Source organism: Scyliorhinus torazame, chromosome 16, assembly GCF_047496885.1.
Source record: "Scyliorhinus torazame isolate Kashiwa2021f chromosome 16, sScyTor2.1, whole genome shotgun sequence".
Taxonomy (NCBI): domain Eukaryota; kingdom Metazoa; phylum Chordata; class Chondrichthyes; order Carcharhiniformes; family Scyliorhinidae; genus Scyliorhinus; species Scyliorhinus torazame.
In genome coordinates, this window is record NC_092722.1 from 132,801,963 (window position 1) to 132,822,182 (window position 20,220).

The window sequence follows — 20,220 nt, forward strand, 5'->3', positions numbered from 1 at the left end:
TTACCCCAAAATTACATAGAGCTCACCCTGTGCCATATGCCTTGCATCATGTCATGGCAGGGGCTGCACAGTGGTTAACACTGCCGCCTCACAGCACTAAGGACACAGGTTCGATCCCAGTCCCGAGTCACTGTCTGTGTGGAGTTTGCTCATTCTCCCAGTGTCTGCGTGCATCTCACCCCCACAACCAAAGCGACGTGCAGTGTAGGTGGATTGACAATGTTAAATTGCCCAATTGGAAATAAAGAATTTGGTACTTAATTGGTAGTCGTGGAGCCAGTGCAGTTTTCGGAATGGGTTGCTCCCATTGTACCGTACTAAAATTGGACAGGACAGTCCGCATTTGTGGGTACTACAAACTGACCATCAAATCAAGCAAAACTAGAAATGAGGCAGGTGTACCCACAATTGGAATTGGATGAGGATAAGAAAATTTGTGTTGAGTAGCACCCACAAGGGTTTGTTTCAATACAGCCAGTTATCCTTTGGTGTGTCTTCAGCATGCACTATCTTTCAGTGCATGTTGGAAGGTTTATTGGAAGATATACCCAAAGTAGCGGTATATCTCGATGGTGCTTTGGTCACAGGAGATTCCCAAGAGGAGCATTCTGAGAGGTACTTAAACTTCAAAGATGTGCTTGAGACACAAACTAGTGTGACTCGGGAGAAATATACTTTCAGGCCCACGAGGTCATTTACCTTGGATTTTAAGCAGATGCCATGGCTACAGCCTCGAGAAGAAAAAGTAAAAGCTTAAAGGAAGCACCAGCACCCAAGAAAATATCAGAACTGAATTATTAAGGCCTATTTATTTTTTAAAAATAATTTAGAGTGCCTAATTCTATTTTTCTCAATTAAGGGCAATTTAGCATGATCAATTCACCTACCCTGCACATCTTTTTATTTGTGGGGGAGGGGGGGGGGGGGGAGGGGGTGAGGTCCACATGGACAGTGACCCGGAGCCATCAGAACTAACCATTACGCCACTGTGCTGCCACTTTTACGGCCTGTTTATATCAAGTCTCTCAACATTACAGGCCAGTTAAAAGAAATAGCAACATTGTACTGGAGCAAGCCACAAAAAGCCTTTGAGAAAGTCAAACTTGCTTAACAATCTTCAGACTTGCTAGTCCATTATGACTGTAGATATAATCCTAACAGTTGATGCCCTTTGGCACAAGGGCAGTGTTACCTTATGAGACAGAAGACAGCATAAAGTAACCCATTGCTTTTGCATCACAAACCTTAACTAAGAGAGAAAATGCTCCCAAATTGAGAGACGGTCCAGCCTGCATTATTAGGGTTAGAAATTCCAGTACATGTACATCTCCAATTCGTGATCATCATCCATCACAAGCCATTATTAGGCGTATTTCACAAGGACAAGCTTATTCCTCCTTTTACATCAACTAGAGTCCAGTGGTGGGCTTTACTTCTAGCAGATTACAACTACATGTTCAATTCCCGTACCAGCCTCCCTGAACAGGCGCCGGAATGTGGCGACTAGGGGCTTTTCACAGTAACTTCATTTGAAGCCTACTTGTGCCAATAAGTAATTTTCATTTCATTACCATTGAAGCAAATTTGGAATTTGACTCAGAGACCCAGTATTGTCCAAAGTGAAGCATAATGGCCCATACAGATTGGACCAATACATACCATTCCAGCCCCACAAAGACAAACTGAGCAGTGAAGACGGAGTGTTAATGTGGATTCCAACCCCAGCAAAAGGAACGTTCCTGCAGGAGTTACACAATGCTCACCCAGGTCAGACCAAAATTAAATTGTTCACCAGAAGTTATGTTCGGTGGCCAGGTATTGATAAGGATAATGACAATCTAATCAGTAGTGATCAATGGCAATCACAACAAACTCTGCTTCCTTTGGCTCACATGCATCCATGGCATGGGAGTGGCCTGGCTGACCTTGGGCACGGTTACATGTGGATTTCGTAGGTCCTTTTAAGTTAACTATGTTCTTAATTATTGTTGATGCCCATTCCAGGTAGCTTGAAATTTGTGAAATGAGAACGTTGTCCACGACATTGAAAAACAAACCTTCGCTACGCATGGCGATAACAGGGGCAAATTTTCAGCATTTTATGCAAACTAACAGAATAAAACATGCGTGCACAACCCGATCACCCAGCCTTGATTGGCTTAGCTTAAAGAGCGGTCAAGCCAGCAGCGAAATAATCAGCCGGTCACACAGTTATGATTGAAACTTGTTAGATTCTTCCCGACTTAGATAGAAATTAGGAGAAGTAGGCAATTAAGCCCCTTGAACTGCTCAGAGTATCCTCCTGCTATTTAACAGATCATGGCTGATCTCTTACAGAACACTGCATGTTACTATGGGAGTATCCCACTGCAGAGCTAATGGTGAGGTGCTTCCGGACCAGACTTGACCTAGTGTGCCCCAATTTAGAAGGGATGGTGGAGGTTAAACAAGGTGCACAAAAAGATATCCCCTTTTAACAGAATTGTGATAAGTCCTTCGAAGTTAACGACCTAGTATTTGTCTGGAATGTCTTGGCCCAGCTTGGCTCCTCAGGAAGATCGTAACAAAAACAGGCCCAGTGTTCTATTTGGTTGACCACGAGGGAAAAAAGGAAACATATAAACCACATAAGGAAGAGAGAAACACAAAAACAATGCAAGCAGAGCAGGCTGAACCAGCAGTACCTACCAGATGTCCTCCAATAGTGCCAAGTTCAGTGGAACTGGTTACTACAGAGAAAAGACCAGGTGTTGTTCTAATGGCAACCGAAGCAGATGTCTGCACTAATGCACCTCCTAAAACTACAAACCACCTAACTCCTGCTCAAGACAGCGTTACCCCATCGGAGGCAGAACCAACCACAGCGCTAATGCATTCTCAGAATTCAAAAGTCTCCTGATGGACTGAAATTTTAAGTGACTGTATTGTGTTACCCCACCATTTTCTTTTAATGGACTGTTCATAAATAGTTGCCTGTTCATAAATAGGGTAGGAATGAACTTTTGAGAGGGAGATGTGGTAACACAGAAGTTGACTCGCAGAGAGGCAGAGCCCTCTTCGAGTCCAGATTCTCCAGTCCAAAGAGATTCTTAGCACGAGGGTCTATTTCTGTCCCTTTTCTTTCCCAGCCTGTTAACTTTTAACCCGTGTCTTTCCTGGTAAAAGCTAGGCGAACCTTCCAGCCGCTTGCTTCAAACCTTCACAATTTTGGACTTTTCAATCCAAACAAGCTCTCACCTGCTTTCCTGCAGTGAAGCAGGCATTTAGTTTCTAGTTGCTCCCTTTCTCCTGAGTCTTGGCAATTATCCCTGCCTGGAAATTCCAAGGATACACTAATATGAATCTCATAGGCCTTGTATCCAGGTAAAAAGCTGATGAGCTAACCTTGAGATCCCTCCAGGTAAAAAGCTGATGAGCTAACCTTGAGATCCCAACTCTCATGATGGTTGTAAATTGATAGTTCAAAGCATAATGCTTGTAACCCAATATTCTTATAATCCTTCTAAAACTTGAGGCTACCAGTCTGTACACAGATGCTGTTGTCATAGTCTGTAAATGTGAACACTTTGTACCCGGTTTCCAGAAAACCATCTGTGCCTTTTACTCTTTAAGAGCCATGTCATCCAGGCTGGTTGTTGGGCAGATCTCAGAACAGGTCACATGGCACCTCGCCTTAGATGAAAAAGAGGCTCACAGATACAGCAAAAAAGCAGTATGCCTGAAGGTAGGGAAGTTTTAGAAACCTGCTACGGGTGATCAAGAAATTGATAGAGAAAATAGAATACAAGAGTAAACTAGTAAGAAATAAAGCAGATGGTAAAAAATGTTGCAAGTACACAAATATGTGCCCCTTAAGAGGAGAGATATTACAACAGGAAATATGGGAAATAATAAAAATCTTTATTAGTGTCATAAGTAGGCTTACAGTGAAACACTGCAATGAAGTTACTGTGAAAATCCCCTAGTCGCCACACTACGGCACCTGTTCAGGTACGCAGAGGGAGTATTCAGAATGTCCAATTCACCTAACAAGCACGTCTTTTCGGGACTTGTGGGAGGAAACCGGAGCACCCGGAGGAAACCCATGCCGACACGGAGAACGTGCAGACTCCGCAGTGACCCAAACTGGAAGTCGAACCGGGGTCCCTGGCACTGTTAAGCAACAGTGTTAAATGAAGACAATAAATATTTTAGGCCCGTCTTCACAGTAAAGATACAAACCTATTGCACATTGTGAGGAACCAATGGCCTAATGAGTGCAAATTTGAGTAATTAATCAGACTAAAAAATGACAAATCCCACTAAAAATGGCAAATTCCATGGACTTTTATAAAAGGATGGCTGCAAAGATAGTCGATACATTATTTTGATCTTCCAGCAAATGTAACTCTGCTGTTTAACAAATGAGGGAGAGAAAACAAGGCACTATAGGTCAATAGGCAAATTTGATATCAATCATAGGGAAAATACTAGAATCTACCAAGGATGCTGTAACAGCACTGATGGAAAAAAAAAATTACAATTGAATTAGAAAGAACCAACAGTTTATAAAAGGGCTTTGGCAATACCACACCTGGTGTATTGCGTATAGTTTTGGACCACATGGAAATAGTAAGCCTTAAGTGAATCAGCACTCACTAGATCAATTCCTAGGATGAGAGCGCTGTCCTGGAAGGAGAGTGAGTAGACACAGCTTATACCCTCTGGAATTTAGAATAATCTTCATTGTCACAAGTAGGCTTACATTAACACTGTAATGAAGTTACTGTGAAAAACGCCCAGTCACCACATCCTGTTCGGGTACAGAGTTCAGAATATCCAAATTACCTAACAGCAAGTCTTCTCGGGACTTGTGGGAGGAAACCGGAGCACCCAGTGGAAACCCACGCAGACACAGGAGAATGTGCAGACTCCGCGCAGACAGTGACCAAAGCTGGGAATCGGACCTGGGACCCTATAAAGCAACAGGGCTAACCACTGTGTATCGTGCCGCCCATTGCAAAGCAATCACCATCTTCAACAAGAGAATATAACCAACAACCCATGATATTCCATTGACATTGTTGAAATCTCCAACATCAATATCGGGTGGGGGGGTTATGGCTGACCAGAATCAAAACTAAATAACATGGCTCGAAGAACAGGTCAGAAGCTGTGAATCCTGTGTAAATCCCAATTCCCCAAGTCTGTTCACCACCTACCAGGTGCAAATCAGGAGTGTGATGAAATACTCTCCACTTCTCTGGATGTATGTAGCCCCAAGTCACAGTGGTTAGCACTGCTGCCTCACAGCACCAGTGGTTAGCACTGCGGCCTCACAGCACCATGGACCTGGGTTCAATTCCAGCCTTGGGTGACTGCACAGGTTCCTCCGCATACTCCTGTTTATTCCCACAATCCAAAGATGCGCAAGTTAAGTGGGTTGGCCGTGCTAAATTGTCCATTGAGTCCAAAGATATGTAGGTTAGATGTGGTTGCAGGGATAGGGCAGGGAGCCTAGGGAGGATGCTCTATCAGAGGGTCGATGGAGACCTATTGGGCTGAACAGCCTCCTTCTGTACTGTAGGGATTCTATGAAGCAGGACGCTATCCAGGTCAAAACAGTTTGGTTGATGAGCATTCCATCTACCACATTAATCATTCACTTTCCACCAAGAGCACATAATGGCAGCAGTATGTAACATCTACAAGATGCAATGCAGCAACATGCTAAGGCTCCTCCAACAGCATCTTTCCACTACCATGACCACTACCACGCACAAGAATGTAGGTTCACATGTCATACACCAGCCTAACTTGGATGTGTATCACATTACATGTTGCTGGGTTAAAAAAAAAAAATCAAAATTTCCTCCCAAACAGCACTATGGATATACCTACATAAACTCATATTGCAGCCGTTCATGGTGGCAGCTCACCACCACTTTCAAGGGCAATTCAGATGGGTGATGCTGGGCATAGCCAGCAATGTCCACATCCCATGAACAAATAAAAAAAATTCAAGGCTTGAGATCAATTGATTTTTGGGCACTAAGCAAATCAAGGGATTTGAGCATAAGGTGGGAAAATGCAATTGATATAAACATTCTGCCATCATCTCCTTGAATGGCTAAAGTTACCTCACATTAAAGGAAGTAAATCCAAGCTTATAGCCCATGAATAGGGCAAGTCACAGTACAGAACCAATTGGCACTTTCCCCATTTCAACCTAGTTCTGCTTATAATTAATCCCAACGTTTGCCAGTCTGTAACCTTAGCTATCCATTGACTACGTTGCGCAGTAGCAAAAGGCCTTTGCAAGCTGAGATCATGTCTGTTTTCCCTATTCAATTTTGATGTCACCTGGTCAATGTGTGGGGTTAGTGCAGACTCAATGGACCAAATGGCCTCCTGCACTGTAGGAATTCTATGGTTCTTAGGGTTGCACTTTCCTCCCCAACTATGTTGGTAAAATTTACCACTGTTTTTACATTTGCTGTATCCATTTCCAGTTGACAAGCCCAATATTCTTTCCTACCTCAATCCAATCACAAATTCAGCTCGATTGTTTTCTGTTACTAGTTTAAAAATTCAGATCTCTATTCATTACAGATAATTGTTGTTTACTTTGGTCTTGTTGATCTACATGTTTTAAGGCCTTGTATTGTATTTATCCTCCCAGCAATACAAGTTCTTGCTTGGCTCTGAATCACGTGTCTAGTTTACTGGTTTAGTTATTTCCTCAATTCAAAAGCAGCAACTCCAGAATGTATCCACTATCCTCCCTTTTTTTTTTTTTACAAATAATTTTTAAGGTTTCATAAAATATCAATAACAACAGGGTTAAGTACAAAACAGTCTAGAAAAGCAACCTTCCATACCCCCCTCCCTGTACATAAATAATAAATTAACATTGACACCCCGACTTAACACAACAGGTATATACACCCCCTCAGACCCTCCAGTGTAAATAACAAAAACAAATATAAAAATAAAGTAAACTAACCCCCCCCCCCCCCCCAGAGTTGCTGCTGCCATTGACCAATGTCTACCGTTCTGCCAGGAAGTCTAAGAACGGATGCCACCACCTAAAGAACCCTTGTACCGACCCTCTCAAGGCAAATTTCACCCTCTCCAATTTAATAAACCCCGCCATATCGTTGATCCAGGATTCCACGCTTGGGGGCCTCGCATCCTTCCACTGAAGAATCCTTCGCCGGGCTACCAGGGATGCAAAGGCCAGAATACCGGCTCCTCTGCGACCCCAAATATTGCGAGCCCCCAGCCCGGTTTGACCCTGGATCCTACCACCCTCGACACCGTCCTTCGCTACGCCCTTCCAAATTTCCTCCAGAATATTCCGCCCAGAACATATGGGTGTGATTTGCTGGGCTCCCTGGGCACCTGTCCTCACCCCCAAAAAAACAGCTCATCCTTATCCCGGTCGTGTGCGCCCTGTGCAGCACTTTAAACTGTCTGTAGCTGAGCCTCGCGCACGATGAGGAAGAGTTCACCCTCCCTAGGGCATCTGCCCACGTCTCCTCTCCCAACTCCTCCTCCCACTTGCCTTTCACCTCCACCAGAGGCCTCCTCCTCCTGCATCACCTGGTAAGTTTCCGAGATCTTCCCCACTCCAATCTGCGCCCCCCCCCCCCCCACGAGCACCCTGTCCTGTATTGTGTGGCAGCAGCTGCGGGAATTCCACCACCTGCCGCCTGGCAAACGCCCTTACCTGTAAGTACCTGAAGGTGTTCCCCGGGGGGAGCCCATACTTCTCCCCCAGGCTCGCGAACTTTGCGTCCACAAACAGGTCCCCCAACCTTCGTATCCCTGCCCTGTGCCACTCCGAAAACCCTCCATCTGTTCTCCCTGGGACGAATCGGTGGTTCCCCCATATTGGAGTCCACACGAGGCCCCAGCTTCCCCTCTGTGCCGCCTCCACTCCCCCAGATTTTGAGGGCAGCCGCCACCACCGGGCTCGTGGTATACCTCCTTGGAGGGAAGGGCAGCGACGCCGTTGCCAGCGCCCCCAGACTCGTACACACACACACACACACACACATGAGACTCCGTCTCCAAGCTCTTCATTGCAGCCCCCTCCCCCTCCATCACCCACTTGCGCACCATCGTCGCATTGGCAGCCCAGTAGTACCCAGAGGTTGGGCAGTGCCAGCACCCCCCCATATCTCTACTTCGTTCCAGGAACACCCTTCTCACCCTTTTGAGTCTCTCGTGCCCACACAAACCCCATTATACTCCTGTTGACCCGCCTAAAAAAGGCCTTCGGGATAAACACCGGGAGGCACTGGAACAGGAAAAACCTTGGGAGCACCGTCATTTTGACTGACTGCACCCTACCCGCCAAGGACAGCGGCAACGTGTCCCACGTCTTGAACTCCTCCTCCATTTGCTCCACCAGCCTTGTGAAATTAAGCCTATGCAGGGAACCCCCAGCTCCTGGCCACCTGGACCCCCAAATACCTGAAGCTCCTCTCCGCCCTTTTTAATGGGAGCTCGCCAATCCCCCTCTCCTGGTCCCCTGGGTGAACCATGAACAGCTCGCTCTTCCCCATGTTGAGCTTGTACCCCAAGAAATCCCCGAATTCCCCAAGGATCTTCATTACCTCCAGAATTCCCACCGGGTCCGCCACATATAGCAGCAAGTCGCCCGCATAGAGCGACACCCTATGCTCCTCCCCACCCCGCACCAACCCCCGCCAGTTCCTCGACTCCCTCAGTGCCATAGCCAGGGGTTCAATCGCCAGTGCGAAGAGCAGGGGAGACAGAGGACACCCCTGCTTTGTCCCTCGGTGCAACCGAAAGTACTCAGCCCACCTCTTGTTCGTGGCCACACTCACCATCGGGACCTCGTACAACAGCCTAACCCACCTGACAAACACCTCCCACAGGTACCCCACTCTACCCTATCAAAGGCTTTCTCAGCGTCCATCGCCACCACTATCTCCGCCGGCATCATAACGTTCAAAAGCCTCCGCACATTCGTGTTCAACTGCCTCCCCTTCACGAACCCAGTCTGGTCTTCGTGGATGATCTGCGGCACACAATCCCCAAGGCCAAGACCTTCGCCAGCACCTTGACATCTACGTTTAGCAACGAAATCGGCCTGTAAGACCCACACTGCAGGGGATCCTTGTCCCGCTTCAGGATCAAGGAGATCAGTCCCCAGGACATCGTCGGGGGCAAAGCCCCCTCCCCCTTGCCTCATTGAAGGTCCTAACTAGCAACGGGCCCAACAGGTCCATATATTTACAGAATTCGACCGGGAAACCGTCCGGCCCCGGTGCCGTCCCCGCCTGCATGCTTCCTATCCCTTTGGTCAGCTCCTCCAGCTCAATCCCGCCACCAGTCCCTTCTCCACCTTCAGAAACCTCAATTGGTCCAGGAAGCGGCCCATCCCTCCCTCCTCCAGTGGGGGCCGGACCTGTACAATTCCCCATAGAAGTCCCTGAAGACCCCATTGATGCCAACACCCGGATTGCCTTTTCCCCACTCTTAAATCGCCCCCTGGGCCTTCCTCCACTGCACCTCCGCCTTCCTGGTGGTCACCAGGTCTAATTCGGTATGGAGGTTGCGCCTCTTCCTCAACAATCCTTCCTCGGGCACGTCCGCATACCTCCTGTCTACCCTCACCATCTCCCCCACCAGCCTCTCCCCCTCCCCCCCGCTCCCTCCTCTCCTTGTGGGCCCTAATGGAGATCAGCTCTCCCCTAACCACCGCCTTCAGCGCCTCCCATACCATCCCCACTCGGACCTCCCCGTTATAGTTGGCCTCCAGGTACCTCTCTATACTTCCTCGGACCCGCTCGCTCACCTCCTCGTCCGCCAACAGCCCCACCTCCAAGCGCCACAACGGGCGCTGGTCCCTCTCCTCCCCCAGCTCTGAGTCCACCCAATGCGGGGCGTGGTCCAAAATGGCTATCGCCGAGTACTCGGTATCCTCTACTCTCGCTATCAGCGCCCTGCTCAAAATAAAAAATTCGATTCGGGAAAAAGCCTTATGGACATGAGAAGAATGAAAATTCCCTAGCTCCTGGCCTTGCAAATCTCCAAGGGTCCACCCCTCCCATCTGGTCCATAAACCCCCTCAGCACTTGAGCCGCCGCCGGCTTCCTACCCGTCCTAGACCTGAAGCAATCCAGTGGCGGATCTAGCACCGTGTTAAAGTCTCCCCCCATTATCAGGCCCCCCACTTCCAAGTCTGGGATCCGACCCAACATGCAGCGCATAAAATCCGCATCGTCCCAATTCGGGGCATACACATTGACCAGTACCATCCTCTCTCCCTGCAGCTTATCACTTACCATTACGTACCTACCGCCATTGTCTGCCACAATGCTCGCGCCTCGAATGACACCTTCTTTCCCACCAAGATCGCCACCCCTTGATTTTTGGCATCCAGCCCCGAATGAAACACCTGACCTACCCACCCGTTCCTCAATCTTACCTGGTCTGCCACCTTCAGGTGTGTCTCCTGGATCATAACCACACCCGCCTTCAGCCACTTCAGGTGTGCGAACACGCGGGCCCGCTTAACCGGCCCATTCAGTCCCCTTAAGGTTACCAGCCGGATCAGGGGGTTAACCAGCCGGATCAGGGGGTTAACCAGCCGGATCAGGGGGTTAACCAGCCGGATCAGGGGGTTAACCAGCCGGATCAGGGGGTTACCAGCCGGATCAGGGGGCTACACGCCCCCCTCCGACTCGCCATAACCCCTCCTCGGCCAGCCACGCGCCCGCACCCCCCCTCCCAGCCAGCCACGTGCCCGCACCCCTCTCCCGGCCTGTTCCCACGGCGGCAGACCCCTGCCTCGACCCCCCCCCCCCCCCAGCTCCCCCTTGACCATAGCAGCAACTCGATTCCCCCCCACCCACCCCGGCTAGGATCCATCCTAGCCGTTTTACTCCCCCCATTGCACTTCCGCAAGTCAGGTGATTCCTGCTGATCCCGACCACTCACGCCTCTCCTTCGACTCCTCCCATTGTGTGACACACCCTCCTCTTCCGTTCCCCATCCACAGGCTCTCCCACTATCCTCCTAAGAGGGAAACAACCCTCGCGCGCGCGCGCACGCCCCCCTCCCCCCCCCCCCCGCCCCGCCACGCCCCCTCCAATCTTCAGCGCGGGAAAAAGCCCACGCTTTCCACCTACCCGGCCCCGCCACCTCTTGCCACAGCTCCTTTTACAGGCCCAGTCCCCTCACCCCCGACTCAGGCCTCCCCCTCCCGCGGGACCCCATCTCATCGCCGGCCATCCACCCGTTCCCTTTGCCTACCCCCCTCCAAGAGCCCCCCCCCCCCCCCCCGACCAACCCAACCAAAACAGTGCCCAACCCGCCCAGAAAGAGAAAAACACAAAAGAAAAAAAAGAAACCAAGAACAAAGAACCCCCCTCCAAAGGTAACATATCCACCGCAGTCCCCAATCGCCCATCCCAACCCTCAGTATGTGTCCAGCTTCTCGGCCTGAACAAAGGCCCACGCCTCCTCCGGAGACTCAAAATAATGGTGCTGGTCCTTGTAGGTGACCCACAGTCGTGCCGGCTGCAACACGCCAAACTTCACCCCCTTCCTGTGCAGCACCGCCTTCGTTCGATTGTACCCGGCCCTCCTCTTCGCCACCTCCACACTCCAGTCCTGGTATATTCGAACCTCCGCGTTCTCTCACCTGCTGCTCCTCTCCTTCTTGGCCTACCTGAGCACACACTCCCGATCAGCGAACCGATGAAACCGCACCAACACCGCCCACGGAGGCTCGTTACCCTTGGGCCTCCTCACCAGCACTCTATGGGCCAATTCCAGCTCCAGGGGCCCCTGGAAGAACCCCGCTCCCATCAGCGAGTTCAACATGGTGACCACATAGGCCCCCACGTCCGGCCCCTCCGGGAGGCCCAGAATCCGCAGATTGTTTCGCCTCGACCGATTCTCCATCTCCTCGAACCGCTCCTGCCATTTCTTGCGGAGCGCCTCCACCTTTACCGCCAGGCCTAAGATCTCGTCCTCGTTGTCGGAGAACTTTTGTCGGGCCTCGCGGATCGCCACCCCCTAGGCCGTCTATGTCTCCAGCAGCTTATCAATAGAAGCCTTCATCGGCTCAAGCAGGTCTGCTTTAATCTCTCTGAAGCAGCACTGGATACCCTCCTGATGCTCCTGCGCCCACTGCATCTACGCTGCCTGGTCTCCGCCGGCCGCCATTTGTTTCTTCCCTCGCACCTTCTTCGGGTCCGCCACCACCTTTTTAGTCGCCCCGCTCCTGGTAAAAGCCGCATACTATCGGGGAATTGTTGTAATCTCCTTCCCACACCGGAAAACGTCGAAAAAGTGCCGTTGGGGGCCCTGAAAAGAGCCCAAAAGTCAGTTTTTGCGGGAGCCGCCGAATGTGCAACTTAGCCGGAAGTCCCCACTATCCTCCCTTATAATACAAAGGTAAATCTTCCTCCCTTCCTCATCACCTGTTTCCTATAGGGGCTGGTTTAGCATAGTGGGCTAAACAGCTGGCTTGTAACACAGAACAATGCCAGCAGCGCGGGTTCAATTCCTGTACCAGCCTCCCTGAACAGGTGCCGGAATATGGCGACTAGGGGCTTTTCACAGTAAATTAATTGAAGCCTACTTGTGACAATAAGTGACTATTATTATGTGACTGTGTTAGTAGAGTTGCTTACACAGCTGGAATGATAGGAGCCAGGAATGTCTCAATATTCTTGGCAAATGACAAGGGATCAACTGAACAAAACATGCCAAGAACCTGCTGAAATAGCAGACAGCATGATATCAAGAGAGAATGCAATTGAGAGGTATTGCCACTGCTTGGCAAATTGAACAGATATTTGGGGCATCCTGCGGCTGTGACATGTGCTAATGAATGCAAGACTTGAGGGATTCTTCATGCAGAGATTTAATGAAATAGAATGCTTTACCACAAACTACCATCGAGATAGCACTTGCTTTAAAAGTAAAAAACATAATTACAGAGCAAGATCATGCTCACTCAAACCCAATTATCTATTACTATTTTGGAATCTTATACTTGATATCTGGGATGCATCATTTCTCAGAAATTAGATAACTATTTGCCAGAGGAATAATGAGCGGCTTATTGTCAAAACACACTGAATGATCATCTGAAAATCAGTTTGCTGCTTTTAAAATAGGCAATATTTTTCTCCTGATCAAAATGGTGATTATATCACATTCTTAATCTCATTGAAAGTGTGATTTCCTCCAAGTTTTATTCTTGCTTTTAAGTCTCATGGCAAATATTGACTTTACAAACTTCACAAATTTATGCGTCATTAACTAATTTGTAGATTTAATTCAAATTGTTTTGGAGAATTGATAAGGAAAAACAAAATCATCCATCCCAAGAGTGAACTGCTTGATTTCTATCCATGAAACTCAGCTCCAACTATTATAACTGCCCAATTTCAAGATAATCTAATATTCACCAATTTCAAGATAATCTAATCTTCAGTTACACTGAATCTCAAAATGTAGCCACCACTTTCCAAAACTGTTGTTCCAGAACTACATTTACAAGTTAATCCAATTGAAATTTTACCGCTCATACTCACCAATCCACTATTATAGCAATTATACGCAGATGTCAGAAGCATCATTACTGTATTATATACTTGACCAAATTTAATTTGCTTCTAACGAGTTGAAGGCAGCTATTCAGGGGACTGAACATTTGACTTGAATACAACAGCACATTGGTGCAGAAAGGACACAGGCACCCCAAAATTAATTAAGATTGCAGCTGTATAAAAGAGTTCATTTTGCATATTGTTACATGTACTGGTTGACAGAGTCAGATGCAATGAGACAATTGCAATTTATTTGGTGCAGAAGGACACAGGCACCCCAAACTAAGATTGCGGCTGTATACGAGTTTATTTTGCTTATTGTTACATGTACTGGTTGACAAGAGTCAGATGCAATGAGACAATTTGCAATTTATTAGCGCTGTGGATTAACAGAAATAGATGTAGATAGGGTTGATGTGAATTCCAAGAGCACGAGTAGACATATTTCAAAATTGCAACACTACCTGTTCTCAAAAGCTCAGCACTTTTATATATTTTATAAGAGAAATTCAGCTCCAAGGAAAATCGAATGTGAAAAACCAAATAACAGCTATATGGCAGAACCGAAGAATAATTTCGTGATAAATATCCATTAAAAAAAAAGGGAGAAGTTGCAGGGTGTGATTTGTGTCTCAATTAACCTTGCAAATTCACTTTGCCATCTTCTTAGGCTGGCAATTAATAGTCTCAAATGTGCGAGGCATTTTATCTGGCTACATCCAACGAAGCCAATTATAGACAAGTAGTAGGTCTAATCGAATTCAAATGGTTTTGGTGCATTAACTTAAAAGCATAATCATGCATTCAGACATTTAAGTAACTACACCTAGTGTTAATTATTCAAAATACTTACTGCTTCCCAAAATATACTTTCATGCCAAGTAAAATAACAGATTTCCTGGAATGTTGGCGAGAAATTATGCAGTTTCATATCGGAACACCCAAAGTCCCAGTGGCCATAAGGATGATTTTCATGCCTTCCCGAGATTAGACACTACCTAACAACTAACAGAGCAGTGTTTATTGATACCACAACTTAAGAGTAAATTTCTTGCCCATGAGCAGTTACATCAGCAGTCATCAGGACAGAATTGCGCATGCAGGAGCGGGCACGATCTGGCCCATTTGAGTGCAGGTGGAGTCTAGTTCAGTGTCAGAAATCACTCTATAATACATCACATAGACACCTTCTGACATATCAAACAATGCACAAACCAATGAAAAAAATGCAAAATTGGGGATGATCAATGAAGTGACCATATGAATATCACCCCAATTCTCAGGAATAAAAATAGCATAGGACACTGGAATTTCTCATTATACCATACATAGACCAACAAAATCTCCAAAGCTGTTTCTTAAGGTACATCAGGGGCTACATTATCTAACAAGGACACGAACAGTGTACTATATATTAGACTCAGCAGTTTTTGGTTTTAAGCCTCGATGTGTATTCTTGCAATGAATAGTGGCTTCAGTTACAAGTCAGATGCAGAGCTCGTTTGTTTGACAAATATATCAGAAATCCCAAACTGTGCAGTGAGCCCAGTGATGTATCTGACCAGCTTATGCTAGAAGCATTTGAACATACAAACTTACAATGAAGAGCAGTGTTTTGCATCAACAAGATTGCAAACACAGAATAAAGATAAGCCGTGTTATCTTATTCAGAAAACTAAGCAATCTTGTAGAAATCGCATTTACATGGTGCACAGGCAATATGGAGATCAGTTTCCCATCCCCCAAATTCTGAACATTTTACTGCATTAATTGGAGTAACTTGTTTGGAAGCACACGGTGAAAGCAGCTTTGAATACTGCCCATTAAGTTGAAGCCAAAACTTAACCGTTCAATTATATATCTCTCTTTAGACATTGTGCTTCATCTTGTATTGCATTGGCTTGCATTGCATTGGTTGCTTAGAGGAAAAGTGACCTACTGAGCGCTGTTAAATTATTTATGAACAAAGTACACCCTGAACCAATTTCCCCAGTGGGTACTGGATTTAGTTTTTCGACCAGACAGGGTGTGATACAACATCTGTTCATGAAAGGTGAAGATGTGACTTGACCTGGTGTAAAATGTTTCCCTTTATAAATAAGCACAGTCTCAGACTTCAGTGACATGGCAAAAGACCAAGGATGAAATGCAGCATACAATTCTTTTTAGCGGTCTTCAGGATGGCTATTTTATATAAGATTAGAAACAGGGAAAGCTTCAGATTGAATTTCTGGTTACGCTATTTACTGTTGAGATATTTCAAGTTCCCAAGAATTACTGATGAGACAGCTCCTCAATGTGCATGATTCATATTTTAAAAGGAGGAAATATTTATGAACCAATATCAAGGCCTCTTGACTTTTATATTCTGTAAGTCAATTATTTCATTCATGCATAATGCACATTGCTATTAGTTTCAAACATTTCTGAAGAAAATAAGTGTAGATTGGAGACGATCACTTACAAAATGGCAGGCATTTATTCCGTAGGAAGATAGTTGAAACAAGAATTTCCACATCTGTGGATGATGTAAAGATTGACAGAAATGCTCACCTGATTTATCAGGAATTAGCAAATCCATCACAAGACATTCAATCCAGTCTCAGATAGGATAGGGATGGGCAGAAAATATGAAGAACTTTCATCATTACCAATTCACAATATTATGAAGTTTCCAAAAAAGTTAATGATTTAAAGTTACACTACACGAGGAAAGCAGTTTTATGGAATAAAACCACCATGCTGAGTACTAGCTTTCAGTTCTGGGCTAAAAACACATACATAACATTTAAGATGTGGTGGGGTGGCATAGTAGTAATGTCATTAAACTAGTAATCTAGGAGGTCCAGGCTAATGCTCTGGGGTCATGGGTTCAAATCCCACCACTGCAGCAGGCAGAATTTAAATTCAATGAATACATCTGGTATTAAAAGCTAGTCTATTGGTGACCACTAATGTTTTTTCTCCGGCTGCTCCGATTTCCTCCCACAGCCCCAAAATGTGCAGGTTAGGTGGATTGGCCACCCTAAATTGCCCCTTAATGTCCAAAGATATGTACGTTAGGTGGGGTTACAGGGATAGGGCGGGGGGGGGAAATCAGTGCAGACTCGATGAGCCAAATGGCCTCCTTCGGCACTGTAAGGATTCTATGATTCTAAGCTTAAGAGCTACAGGAAAAGCAATTTCAATCTACTGCTTATCAAAGACTTAAAAATACTTTTTAGAATGGCTCTGGTTTACTGACAGTTCTATTTAGTATTAGTCTGTTTTATTGTTACATATTTCTCATTCTGTACATTAACATCAAATAATGTGACCAAGGGCAGCACGGTGGTGCAGTGGTTAGCACTGCCACCTCACGGCATCAAGGTCCCAGGTTCGATCCCGGCTCTGGGTCACTGTCCGTGTGGAGTTTGCACAGTCTCCCAGTGTTTGCGTGGATTTTGCCCCCACAACCCAAAGATGCAGCAGGATAGGTGGATTGGCCACACTAAATTGCCCTAAAATTGGAAAAAATGAATTGGGTACTCTAAATTTATATTAAAATAAATAATGTATTTTTCACTTTTGAAGGTGACCCTATAGAATTGTATCCTGCAGATTTCTGTTAAGCAGTTTACCAGAAAAAAAGTGATTTGTTGTTAATCCGTACCTGAACAAGAGTTAAGGTATAAGCGCAGTTATATAAGACCAGTACAAAAATTATGTTTAAGAAAATAGCTGGAAATTATTACAAGTCTCAATGTTCACTACAGGTAGAGTATCCTTCATTCGAAATCCCCAAGGCTGATTGCATTTCGATTTCAGAAACCACATATAGGCCTAAGCCTACTTCTATTACAACGGCCTAGGCTGGCTATAAAGTAAATGGAATGGCTAGAAAAGCAAGATATACCAAGGAATAATAAAGGTTGGGTGCAGACGGAGCAGTTCACCGCGGCTTGGGTCAGACTCCCGCGCTAAATGTCGATGAGGTTCAAAAGTATTACGGTTTTTGGGTGTGTTCGGATTTGAGTTACGAATAAAGAATACTCAACCTGTATCTGTTTTGGTAAAAACAGAATCAAACATTATTGGACGCAGTGTTATCATAGCAATTTATTTGTTTTATTCTTAAATTCCAATCCATTCAGAAATGATGTCAGATTACAATATTAATGTTACAACTTTCTTTTACAACTTCATAGAACTGCCACCGACTAGAGTTTATTGCACACTTATTGGCACTTCAGGATGTAAATAACTCCACATGGCAAGCCAACAGCAACAGAAATCCATCTGTACTAACCAATAACGATGAAAATCCATTTTTGTTATCATTTTCGCCAAGACCTGGTGCATTGGATTGCAATATAAAGAGATACTGACAACTGTTTATCTCAACATCTTTTATCTCAATTTTTATTAAGCTTTGAAAGATTAATTAGCTATCCAATGCACCATACTGATTCTATTTTAACTAACTTACCTAAGAATACAAAACAGGCATGCTGCAGAGCTTTATTTTAAATCAAATATTACAACTCCGGTGGCGCATTAATTGCTGTCCGCTCTAGATACCATTGTTGTTCAGATGATACAAGGTACCACACAATGTCGGAATTCTTCGTTTGGGGACGATTTAACTTGGTTCTTTGTATCACAGGTGTACAAAATTAAATCCTTCCGTTTTTAAGCAAGGTCTAGGATTTGCTACATGCCAGATTTGGTACCGTGCATCAAAAAACTCAAATGCTATTTCCTGGCCTTCTGAGGTGTACACGGAACGTGCAATCCGAGAAGGATCGGCGGTGAAACGGTTTATTCTGCACAATATAGAAATCACGCATACGCATACACACACACACACACACTCGTATATATACCACCTTGTACGATTTATCCTCCAAAAACGTGAAATTCGCAAGCGTGATACTTACAATTTTGAAGGCATTGTTTACTTACCAATTGTTGTGCTTAAGCGCCGCTTAACATGGCGGCGGTGTACTTACCCGTGGGTCGACATTTTAGGCATTGACTCACCTAATATTTAGTCCTGTAACTAAATCCGTCTAAAATCAGTCTGATCATACTTACCCATCAGGAACCGTATTCTTCTTCACCATAGCTTATAGGAGCCGATGAAAGTCACTGCAGCAAATAGAAAAATCGCGCTGTTAACGTTTTAACTTCGATTTTGTTCAGTCAACAGGCACCACAGACCAGGCCTCGATCCTTTCATACAAAAATCATCTCAGTGACTGCGCTTTATAACCTCCAACGTTCAATATAGGTTTCTGTAATATACCAATTTTGCATCTTTAATAGCGGAAAATGAGAGGTAACCTACCCCAGTTTTTTAAAATATAAAGTCTGAAGTAACATACAACTATTGCTCCTGATCTATCCCCTACAACACGCCGCCACAGAAATTTCCAGAACATGAAGACGCGCATGTGCGAGAAGACGATCTAAAATGAACCCGTACGGCGCGTGAACAGCGCAGGCGCAGTGAGCGAGGCGGAGCGGCTGCCTGGTCCAGGATAATCTGAGCGTTTATGTGTGAAAACACCCACTTTGGTTGCTTCAGAAAGTGCATGCTTTGTCGCACTGGTTATGTGACCAGGGTGATTCAAGAGGCTGGCAAGGCAGAAACCAAGGTACAATTGCCAAACAATGTCGGTTTTCAGGCTTCTGGCCAATCGTGACAACGCAGAAGGGGGCCATTCGGCCCATCGTGCTTTTCCCGCCTCTCCGAATGAACATTTCACTTCGAGCCATTTTCAATCATGTGAAATTTCCTCAGAAAATGGTGACAGTGCATTCAATCAAATGTAAATTAATAGATTTTTTAAAAATGAATAATTTGTGATAAGGTGTGTAATTTGAGATAAGTCAGGTATATGCTGAGTAGCATGCTCAAGAGAAACTCGTAATTTTGCACTCAGGGCTGAATTTAAATTTTTAGTGCCACATGTAGCAGGTGAGATTGGCAGTGTGGCCTCAAAGTTTGTCCAAGCTTTTTAACTCAACCACTGTATTTGCATCTTACTACTGGGTTTCTATCCAGTTAGAGCATGGGTGTGATTATGTCTATTTCATCGCAGCTATTTAAAGGTGTCCATGGTATTTTTAAAAGAGAAGGTTGCAGTCTACAAAGGTACTAACAAGTTTTTATTCGGGCAATGGTTCCCAACCTGTGGTCCACGAGAATATTGCAGGTGGTTCGTGCAAAACAAATACAATTGTGTGCACCTTGAATGTATCATCGATGTTATATTTACAATGTAATTTGCTTCACAAACATCCTTATATAATATAACCTGCAGACCTCCGGAGGTGATGGTGTGAGTGGTCGCACACAGGACAGCTCCTGCTTGAAGATGTAGAAAAGAGCTCTTTTTACTTGAAATCGGATGCAACTTCAACGGAAAAATGGAACTGAAGGTCGGGGGGAGAAGTTCCTCCGGGAATAGTATGTCTGCTGGTTACCAAACCCGGCAAAAGAAAGTAGAAGACCTGGCCAAGGAGTTGGAAGAGACCTGTGGCACTGCAGCCAGTGGAAGGATGGTGGAGGGGGATGAGCTAGTGCAAGTAGCAAAGCCCCAGATGGCTTTCATCAAGGAAGAGTTCTGCCAGCAGAGGAAGGAGATGCAGG

At 45.7% G+C, this 20,220-nt stretch overlaps 1 protein-coding gene across 3 annotated transcripts in view; it reads right to left on the reverse strand.

Annotated features, from left to right (window-relative positions):
- LOC140393086 (RNA/RNP complex-1-interacting phosphatase-like) overlaps positions 1-19,028 on the reverse strand; it is a 90,264-nt gene extending 71,236 nt beyond the window's left edge. Inside the window, exons 1-2 of one of the 3 annotated variants that reach the window (XM_072479097.1) lie at positions 18,913-19,028; positions 18,660-18,713 (exon numbers count right to left, since the gene is read on the reverse strand). In XM_072479097.1, coding sequence (XP_072335198.1) covers positions 18,660-18,688 — 29 coding nt within the window. In that variant the 5' untranslated portion in view covers positions 18,689-18,713; positions 18,913-19,028. Of the gene's footprint in view, positions 1-18,659; positions 18,860-18,912 lie in introns of all 3 variants that reach the window. The other 2 variants (XM_072479099.1, XM_072479096.1) reach the window with 2 other exon arrangements.
- Positions 19,029-20,220: the final 1,192 nt, after the last annotated feature.